This window comes from Silurus aristotelis, assembly GCF_946808225.1.
Source record: "Silurus aristotelis genome assembly, chromosome: 6".
Taxonomy (NCBI): domain Eukaryota; kingdom Metazoa; phylum Chordata; class Actinopteri; order Siluriformes; family Siluridae; genus Silurus; species Silurus aristotelis.
This window is the reverse complement of record NC_139579.1, coordinates 9,220,044-9,231,030: the sequence shown is the minus strand read 5'-3', so window position 1 is coordinate 9,231,030 and position 10,987 is coordinate 9,220,044. Positions and strand designations below refer to the sequence as shown.

Here is a 10,987-nt window from a genome sequence, read left to right as displayed (position 1 = left end):
TATAGAGCTCTTACCTCATCCATGTTAAACGCCTTTGGGATTATTTAAAAAACAGACTGCACCCCAGTCCTCCTCACCTCACCTACTGAACATCATTGTACTTTACTAACACCTTTGTGGCTTCATGCCAAATTCCAAAAACTCTATTGGAACATCTTCCCTGAAGAGTGGAGGTTAAAATCTTTTGATGAAGTGTCCACAAACTTTTGCCTGTATACAGTAGTATTTTGTATGAGATCTGAATGTTTCTAGTTCTCAGGTTCTTGTTGTTAATGTGACCAGGGTAAGAACATCTACTTTTGGGAATTACTTTTTGCAACTTTACAGGTTAATTAATCAATGTTATATAATTATCTTTAACTTTTAAGATTAGTAAAGCTGCTCTGAGACAATGTCCATTAGAAAACTCACAATAAACTATATTAGCCCCTTCTTAATTTCTTCCCATTTTGCATGGAAAAGTTCACATTTCTTTAATTATCTCAAAAATAGTCTGATTTAAATTGAAATGTATTTAAATTGATAATATCAGTGGCAAGTTTCCCATTCCCAGTGTCCCATTAATCCTTCCACCACCACCATGCTTCATAGCTGGAATAAAGGGTTTGTGCTGATACATTTAGTTTTACTGTACATGATGAGCAAACATCTTCACTTTTTGGGTCAAAAAGGATATCGATCCGGACCATTTGTGAAGCCTTTTGCTGCATATTCTCGTTCCAAGCCCCACTTTTATAAAAGCCATACATTTTTTGTAGATTGACGAGTCTGATGTAAAGCTTACAACATTCCACAAGAAGAAAACCATACCAACAGTAAAACATGGTAATTATAAGGTGGGGTGGTTCTCTTATTGAATCAAATCATGAATTCTGCTCTTTACCACACAATCCTGAAAAGAATGTTGATGATCTGACCTTTACATGAAACTGGGTTATGCTGCAAGACAACAGTCTAAAGCACAAGAAGCACCACCACCTCTGATGGTAGCCTAGTAAATGTTCAAGCTAGAAATGCTTTCACTTTTACCTTTTATTGTATCAGATCAGCATCATTTATTGTCACAAATGCCTAATAGACTGGTTCATTTATTTGTAAACAGATAAGCCACATGCAATAGAAACCATCTTTATGTATTTGATTTGGGGAAAATTTGTGATTGGCTTTTAAAAAAAAAAAAAAAATTTAAAGAAGTTTATGTGTATGAGGTTAAGGGTTATGAGCACAACATTAGTCTAATCAATTAATAGTCTAATAAAAATTTCCACCTTAAATTTTTACTGTTTTACTGTTTACTGTCATAAGCATTCCATGTATATACACTTTTTTCTCTCATATACTGTATATCTTTATATATTTTATATTTTATAAAGTTTATACTCATGCAGGACAGATGTTAATGCTTTTTCCCCGCATTTTGAATATACAGCAGTTTCTCTTCACTTATTTATAGGCATTTACACCACTAACTGCATCTGCAATGCCAACAGCATTGAGGCTAATCACACACCCCTCACACACTCTGTTTATCGTCCTGCTGTCTGCAAAAAGGTACTGAAGCATTCATGTTCTCACATCCAGACTGTGTCCACTACATTTGACTACTCAATACAAAGGGACTGGACTGGCACAAAAACACCAATAAACTAACTCATAACCTGGTTGCATAAAACTGCTGTTTTGCACAAATTTCTGCTAAAACAATTCTAGTATTACATTTACAGAATTAATTACAATATAGAACAAAAACTTTCTGTACTGGTCGGTGCTGCAGTGTCACTATGTCTACTGTCTCACTGTCTTATGCTGTGTTGGCAATAAAAGTCTCACACGTGCACTTAATGTAAAGTCCCAGTTAATTTGTGTAGTTTTGTTAATTTATGTTGTCTGATGGAGCACCTTGGTCCTAGGAAAAGTTGTTTTGTTTTACTGTGTATTGTATTGTACTATATATGTCAGGGGCCCCCAACAACTGTGGCTGTGGATCATTTGGTACTGAGCCGCACAGAAAAAATCAAATGTTAATATTATTTCCTTTTTATTGATTTTTGCAGTCTGTAGCATGTTCTATTTAAAAAAAAATTAAACTAGTTTCGGTGATGCCAATTTCTCACACTTGTTTTATTTGCAGTTATGACAAATGAAGCTCCCACTGATTTTGCATAATAGTGAGTTGAGTTTCATTTTTATTATATATACAACAGGGGTCACCAACTTTTTTGAAACTGAGAGCTACTTCTTGGGTACCGATTAATGTGAAGGGCTACCAGTTTGATACACACAGTTTTCAGTTTGATCTGAAATTAAAAAATTTGCTCAATTTACCTTTTATTATATGTTATTATTAATAATTAATAATGTTCATCTATGTGAAGACACTGATCATGTTAATGATTTCTCATAATAATTATCAACAATGATTTAACAAAGTAGGAAACAGCTATTTTTAGAAAAGGCCTGCAGGCTACTCATGTGGTCCTTGCGGGCACCACGTTGGTGACCCCTGATATACAATAATACAATGTATAATTACAACATATATGTATATTACAGTGGCAGGCCGTGTTATTTACTCCTAGGCATTCAGTGGTATCATCACCACTAAAGTCAATCCACCTGACCTGAGTCAATCCACCTCTTAATACCATCATTATGACCCCATAAATTCATACAACTATATTTGACCATCCAATCAAAAGATTTAAAAATGCTGACATGATTGGACACCTTCTACAGGGCTTCTAAGTCGTCAAATTGTTCGGTTAAAGCAACAGCTTTAAGCAACGTGGTTTACGCTCATGGAGCCCGCAGGTGCTGACTGTGAAGGGCTTACGGCAGATAGATACCTTTGACCCTGGCAACACATGATGTGATGGCTGAAATCTAATTGGATAGAAACTCCAATCTTAACTTACACAGAGAAAAACTATAAAATTAATAGAATAGTCTATTGAGAATAATGTAATAAATATCCATAGACAAAAATATATTAAAACGTAAATCAGTGATTCTGATGGAGTCGGCAGAGAAGGCTTTGCTGGCCTTGATAGCCTGCCATTGGTATAATAGTAATGTGATATCCTTTCAATTCAGTTTTATTGGACATTGGACATTGTCCCAAAGCAGCTTTACAGAGTTAATCAAATGTGAATTTATTAGTTTAGTGCCTTTAAGCCCCTATAAGTTTATCTCTAAAAGGTGAGCCAGTGGTGGCAGTGGCAAGGACAAACTTCCAGGATTGAGAAGAACCAGCCTCAAAAGGGGAACCCAACCTCATCTGGGTGGCACTTTGGTGTCAATTCATTATAGTTTTGTCATTGCTGAGGTGAATTGTTTAGTGATGGGGCATAAATGCTCATGAAAACTGCAGTCCTAAGCCATTGTAGTAGACTTGCTTTATAATAATATTAATATTAATATTAATAATTCCAAATCCATCCCCAATGTATAAGAGTGATAAGTGATGTGCACGTTATTAGGTATGGTCTTGCCTGAAACTGGTTTGTGACTCAAAATGGGGATCACTGCGGTATATGGTTGGATTGACAATGACAGCCTGCTTGACTTGACGTGGCTTAACTTGACTTGAGCTGTAATTTCCCGCGTCCGAGGGATCAGCCGAATGAATAGACTCCGCCCATGTAGGTGGAGCTTGATCAAAACCCCACCACTTATACATTTGGTTCTGTATTGAGAGGAAAAACTCAGCAACATTCTGATACAGGATATCTTGATTGTTTCGGATGTAAAACACTATAGAATATCTCACTGATGACAAAATGAAAACACACTCTATATAGAAATGAATAACGTTCGCGCCAGCCAAGCCGGAAGTGACGTTCAATCTCGCGCAAGGAGCCCGGCGCGCCAAATTTCAAAGCACTTCCTGCGAAGAAATCGCCCCCGAAAAAAGTGAAAGGACGCGACTAGATGCATAATGTTCACGTTTGCAGTAATCCGGGGACATATTTCTGGTATGTCATGGTCCTTTAAACTGTTTTGCTCGAAGGAAACTCGTATATAAATGTTTTTCCGGAGTTAATGCGGGCTTGCAGTGTTTAGCGCGTTCCCTTCGGAGTTTCCTGTTTGTTCGGCGGCGTTCAAGCTGCACGCGCGGCCGCTCCTCATATTCATAAAACCAGATTATGTAGATATTAAAAAGAAACTAAAACAGTAGTGTGGTTTTTACTTGTAATGGGACATTAGGTTCATGGAATACCAAGGTTCGGACATTTCTTCTAGCGTTCTAGCTAAAGCACTAGCCCATGGTGCTAAACAATAAGACTAGAATAGGAACAGAAGCTAAGCTAAGTCTCAGCTGAACATCACTAGTACACCAGCTTTGCATCAGAAGTAGTATTGAACAATATAAATAATGAATTGTTATTTATGGTATACATAAAACTACTAAGTTATGTATTTTAACTTAATGCCCTTATACATACATTGTGCATTAATTGTTTTCATATTTTCTTTTTACTGTTTTTAAGTTATTTGTTTTGTTTCCTTCCCAGGATGATCATCTGAATGACACAGCAGGCTCATTTATTACATACCTTGATTATGCAGATAAAAACGTTTATGCAATGTTGTAAAACTTCGTATAAATTTTATATTTAACAGGAAAAGAAACTCTACAATGTCGTAAGGGTCGTGATTTTGAATGACCTTCCCCTTTCCTGGCGTACCTTAATACGTTGCTACGCAGATTAACGCTTGTGCACAATGTTGCACGACTCCCAAATTTGACATTTAACGAGAACAGAAAGTCTACGATGTCGTAAGGGCCGTAATTCTGTACGCAGTTCTGTGTGTTCTGTCCAAAACTGTGCAGACATGTTCCCTGGAATCCAACCCTGCTTCCAGTTGTTAAGAATAGGCTCGTCAAGTCATGCAAACAGCCACCAGTCCGGTGCCGTTTTGGACTCATCCCATGATTTGTACACGTTCCGGCCAGCACTCGCGCACTCTGTGTTCAGGTTGGGCAGGCTGGCGGAGTTGTGCGACGTCACCCTGGAGTCGCCAAGTGTTTCGCGTGTACATGCCGAGCTGCATGCTGAAAAACAGAGCGACGCTGCAGGAGAGGACGGATGGAAGGTCCAAGTGAGGGACCGAAGCAGCTATGGTTGGTGTTTTGGATCCGTGCTTTTATATATTTGATATGCTGTCAATGTGTCATTAACTGATCAACTTATTGTCGTTGATATCAGGTACATGGGTAAATGATGTCCGGATTGAGTCAGGTGTCCTGTTGGAGATATTTGATGGCGACACACTAACCTTTGGTGGCCAAACAGTGCAAGGAAGGCCAGAATTCTACTTCCTATTTCAAAAGGTCAGGGTGAGTCCACAGGAGTTTGACGCCATAACTGTCCCGAAGGCGAACTCCTTCTCGTCCAATATCAATAACCGGATCAGAACGAGCTTGGATTGCAAACAAGAGCCCGGCCTTGACATTTCTAAGTTGTCCATCAACAAAGCCACAGTCATTCTCAACTCCATCGGCAGCCTTAGTAAGATCAACGGGAGCTGCTGGACCTTCAAAAAGAGTGACAAAACTGCTGGCTTGACTCTAAACTCTGCTGACAACCCTTCATTTCAAAGTCTGGTCCCTCCTTCAACTCCTCCTTCTCTTTCGGACAGTCGAGAGACCGCAAAGTCCATCCCGCCATCATCCAAAAGTCGCCGCAAATCAGCGCACACAGTGCTTTTGGAAGACGACAGTGTGGAAGACCAAGATGTCTGCAAAACCGGGGTGGAGGAAGCATGGAAAGCCAAAGCTGGCAAAAGAAGACGCCTGTACAAGTCAGAGTCAGATATATTCCAGTCTCCACTGTCCAATATGGAGTCAAGTATAAGGCCGCAACTTGATACCAGGCCGGTCCTGTCCAAGCAAAACACTGTGGTTTTTAATCAGCTGAACAACGGGAAACATGGTCATCCGTCATTTACCCTGATCCTAAAGCGTGACAATGAGAATACAGCCCACAGCAAAAGTGTCAGTCTGATGGGATGCCGTCAGCAGAAGCGCTGCTCTTCAGCGCCTCGTGGCAGGAGAAGAGCAAACAGCACTCCATTATGTTCTTCACTGCTCGTAGGAGGTGAAAACTATCAGCTGGCCTCTCCACCATCACGGCCAAACAAAGTGCTGAGGGGACACGCCGCCCGCTTTCACGCCAGCACTAGGTACAGCTAAAGTTAAACTAAATTTATCCATGATCATTTTGCGTAGTAAGGAGTTCATATTTTACTAACATTTTTCTGGCTTAAAGATTCAAATCAGGCTCTGATTCAACAATTCAGCACACGTTCTAGCGTCTACGCTTCATTCTCACTATACTTTCCATTTTACCTACAAATCTCAAAAGATATAGATTAGCCTTAATACTGGATTCTTATTGGCTGGAAGCAGCACATGAGTTAAACACAGGTACTTGCAGTCAGTTTTAACAGAGTTTACAATCAATGAGGTTCTTCTGTAGCCATATGCCCCATAATAACAGTTCCAGTTCCATACAGTGAGATGGCTATTGTAAACATTTTCTAATAACCTTACTGAGGTAAATGCAGGATTATTGTGATAATTATATGGTGAATATCGTGATTTTAACAAAGGGGCTGAAGGCACATGAATTTGATGAACCGGAGAAGTAATAATGGAAATTATTAAACTAATGAAGAACAATAATGAAAGAAAACTATAATGAGAAGACAAGGAGAACACCATGTCCTTATTACTATGTGACATTCTTAACCTAATAACTAGTAAAACCCGTATTAAAAGTAATGTAATCTTTTGGCACTACTTCATCACTGAAAAAGATTTGGAGCAGCACAATTCTAAATCTAACTAACGAAAATGAACTGTAATTTTTATCCAGGTACTTTTGCACTGCAGACAACAGTGGTGATCCACAGCATTAGTGTGCATTATACTATTTTACTGCTTCATATCAGGCGATAACTTGCCTCCACTTTGTACATTGAAATCCTGTAAAGTCTAGCTGTGGGATTATCACTTGTGAATCCTACATATTATCGCCCATAACAACTAGCCAAAAAGACAGCGAAAGTGAGTTTCTATTGTTTTCAAAATGTTGATCAGTAGTTGGGTAAAGTTGCAAAAAATCAGCTTGATGGTAGATTTTATGTGAATCTACAGCAAAAAGATGTGTGTGTGTGTGTGTGTGTGTGTGTGTGTATGTATGTATGTATGTACATACGTATGTGTGTGTATATATAAAATGTACGTACGTATATGTATGTATATGTCTCATTTGCAGTGACAGACCCTAGAGCAGGGGTCACCAAACTTTTTGAAACTAAGAGCTACTTCTTGGGTACCGATTAATGTGAAGGGCTCCAGTTTAATACACAGTTTTCAGTTTGATCTAAAATAACAAATTTGCTCAATTTACCTTTATTATATATATAATATATTTATCTTTACCTTTATTATGTTATTATTATTAGTTAGTGATATTCATCTATGTGAAGACACTGATCATGTTGATGATTTCTCATAATTATCAACAATGATTTAACAAAGTAGGAAACAGCTATTTTTAGAAAAGGCCTGCAGGCTACTCATGTGGTACTTGTGGGCCATGTTGGTGACCCCTGCCCTATAGTATTTAAATACTTCCTAATTATTGTTAATATTATTTAAGTGTTTAGATCTGATATCTAGTTTTACAGCCGTTTACTCCAATATATTCTAGATTCCTGATGTTAAATACGTTTGTGTCTAATGTTCTCCAATGTGGACATGCACTGGTCGATTTTATCTTACAGTAATGAAAATGAAACTGTGTAAGGTTGAAGTGAACATGACTTGCAGTGGGTATGATGTAATTTCGGACAGTTTAAATCTTTTGAGCATTATAAGTATTATTGGGGAGAAAAGACGGAATACTGCTCTTTTGGCATAGTTTTGATTTGTAGAAGGTTGTGGAGGCCAGATTGGAGGGTATATGGAGTGTATTATCATGTATTGAAATTAAAATTGCAGCAGCTTTAAAAATAAAATGCAGTGAATAAAGACCATTAGGCTCTAGCCCTTCAGACCATTGGCAGACATTTCAGATATGATACATAGATCTATGTCCATAAAATGCCAAATGATTTCTTACAGCTTTTTTTTTGTTGTTGCAAAAATTACAAATATTCTAATGCCCCCCCCCCCCCCCCCAAAAAAAAAAAAAGAAAAAAAAAAAAAAAAACTTTTTACAGGATTATTAAATGACTACTACTTTTAGAGACCCTAGCATCCAGCTCTTTGTAATTCATAATTAAATGCAGGAAATTATAGATAAAATATGCAAAGCCTTTCCTAAATACAATTATTTGGTCCTATTTTTGGTGGCACCAGATAGTGTAATTATAAGTAATTTATGTTATATAACTAGACTCTGTATAAACTAAAGTCAACAAGTACTATGTATGTTAAAATAAACATGCTGAAGTTATGAACTGTTCAGTTATTGGGACCTGAGTGTGAACTGTTCAGAAACTGGGCTTGAGGGTGGATCAGGAAGGTCCAGCAAACACATTCAAACTTATTGGTATCTTATTAGAGAATAAAATGACACCTTATGCTCTTCTCTAGTTGTTTAAGAGGATGTACAGCTAAATCCAAGTATTTGAACAGTAAATTTAAAAGTCAGCAAGCAAAGTGTGATTGGAGTGGTTGAAGCAAAAATATTTAATTGCAGCCATCTTTTTGCACAGTTTATTTTTATTAACTTACCTTTTTTCATGGGCTCTAGAAAAAAACTAAACAAAAAATGTTAAGGTCAGGCAACTCCAATAATATTTTATTTATTTGCCTTAATCTTCTGGGTTGTTTTAACAGTTTGTTTTGATTTGTTCTCCAGCTCTAATGTGAAGCACTGTCTTATCAGCTTTGCGATATTTTGCAACCCTTTATACTTCAGAATGTATCTTGCGCCTTCTGTCAGCAATCATCAGTATAGTTATATATAGTATAGTATATCATCAGTGACCCAGTTCCACTGGCAGCTAAATATCCCCATGCCATAACACTGCCACGTTTGACAGATTGTGATATCCTTTTGTAAGCCCTAGCTAGCTTTCTCTTTCTATAATTCTGCTACTGCTTAATCTTGGTTTCTAGGTTTGTCCAAGTACCTTATTCCAGAGCTAAGCAGGCTTTTCAGATGTTTAATAGCAGTTTATTGTGTCCACTCTGTTCTTGTTGTCAGTGTTTTGCATGTTAAAGTGAACCCTCTAAATTTAAAGCACTTTTTTTTTGTTAAACCTTTTGAATCAAAGCTAAAAATCTACACTTTAATCACATATTGACTGACTTTAACTTATTTTATTGTATACAGAGGCAAAATTATGAAAATCATGTCCAAATACTTATGGATGTACAATGACTCTGGAAGGACTAATTTACAGCATAACTAAAAGGTAGAATGTGAACATTATGGCACCCTGGGACACAAAGCAGCATTATCACTTAGCCTCTGCTCCAATTTCTTTTTCAGTCTGGGACACAAAGCAGCATTATCACTTAGCCTCTGCTCCAATTTCTTTTTCAGTCTGTATAATAACAATAATTGAAAGGGTGTTCTATAGCTGTGGGGTTTTGTTAGAGAAAGCTCTATCCCCTTCTGTAAGCTTCAGTATTAAAGATACCAACAAAGATCCTGTACCTTTTGATCAAAATAGTAAGTAAAGTAAATGCTTCATAAGTCTTGATTTTTCATTTTTGTATTTCTTTTTAAATGTAACTTTTAATGTGTAAATCAAAGTCATAGGTAGATACATTAACCATTCATGAATGATTTAATTAAAATTGGTTGGCTTAAGTTTTTTGCAGGTATTTTACACACAATTGTAAAACACTAAACTTGATAAGTGTTAATTTATGGTCCTTTAATGTGTTTTTGTCAAGAACTGTCTGTCAGAGGAAACTATTGCAAAGAGTGCTTGGACCCTGCAGATCTTTTCTTGCAGCTCTCTTTTTAATATTTAAGGTGACCTAGTTGTATTTAAGTCTCTCTTGGTCTGTTTTGATCTTTTTTGAAATTGTTAATGCCTTTCATGTATAATTTACTTGTGTGTATTCTTTTTACCATTGCAGTAGACGACGTGGTAGACCCAGGAAACATCCACCACCACAGCTTTCCCTTCCATCTCCTGCGTCCTCGTCGTCGTCATCTAGCTCCTCATCCTCATCGTCTTCCACATCGTCTTCCTCAGAGGATGAAGATGACGATGAAGAAGAAATGAGGGCCGCGCAGTGTGTCGAGCCATGTGCTTCGGTTTGTTGTCGTCTGCCACAGCAGGAGACGGTGCAGTGGGTGCAGTGTGATGACTGTGATGCCTGGTATCACTTGGACTGCCTTCCAAACGACCGTAACCGGGCCACCTTCCTGCTTGATCCTAGCGCTGAATTCCACTGCGGCTGCCGCTGAGTGGCTCCACGAATGGTAATTAAAAAAGGCTAGTCGTACAGAAGCAGTTCTCCTTCAAGATGCATATTGAAGCAATAAAACCTTTGCTGTTTTGACTGCCTCAGCTACTTATTTTTAAACATCAGACAGCTTTCAGGTAATACACTAAGCTTTAAAGCATTATGATCAGATTCAGAAGCGGGCGAATGTGTCTTTAAGGTCACAACGCTTTCGGCAGCTCAAAAAAGTCTGCTGCATGTTTCTGCAAATCAAAGGATGTTAATCACTTAATATTTTCAAGAATCGCCCGGATATATGAGAATTATGCAGAAAATCACCAGTAATCTATCGTTCATGATAATACCAGTAAAATATTAAAGATTTAGCAGTCTGGGCTTTGCTTGCATTTGCACCTTATTTTTTTCCAAAATACAAAATAAATTTAGGTGTACAAGATCATGTTTTAGGTCTGTGCTGCCTACCACTTTGACATTATTTATTTAAATGACAATTATATATTAAGCAATTCAGTCGTACTGTGCTCTAACTGTCTCTGCGCTTTA

At 37.7% G+C, this 10,987-nt stretch overlaps 1 protein-coding gene across 1 annotated transcript; it reads left to right on the top strand.

Moving 5' to 3' along the window:
• Window positions 1–3,725: 3,725 nt before the first annotated feature.
• tcf19l (transcription factor 19 (SC1), like) lies at window positions 3,726–10,537 on the top strand. The gene is made up of 4 exons (XM_083543319.1): window positions 3,726–3,974; window positions 4,515–5,125; window positions 5,211–6,186; window positions 10,112–10,537. The coding sequence occupies exons 2-4, from the start codon at window positions 4,837–4,839 to the stop codon at window positions 10,443–10,445; spliced, it is 1,599 nt and encodes a 532-aa protein (XP_083399445.1). The 5' UTR covers window positions 3,726–3,974; window positions 4,515–4,836; the 3' UTR covers window positions 10,446–10,537.
• Window positions 10,538–10,987: the final 450 nt, after the last annotated feature.

Bases quoted from the DNA above. Each gene is read 5' to 3' on its own strand.
- tcf19l (XM_083543319.1), top strand. From the start codon at position 4,837: ATGTTCCCTGGAATCCAACCCTGCTTCCAGTTGTTAAGAATAGGCTCG. The intron at 5,126-5,210 runs GTTGGTGTTTTG...CGTTGATATCAG, and splicing joins GAGGGACCGAAGCAGCTATG to GTACATGGGTAAATGATGTC. The intron at 6,187-10,111 runs GTACAGCTAAAG...TTACCATTGCAG, and splicing joins CGCTTTCACGCCAGCACTAG to TAGACGACGTGGTAGACCCA.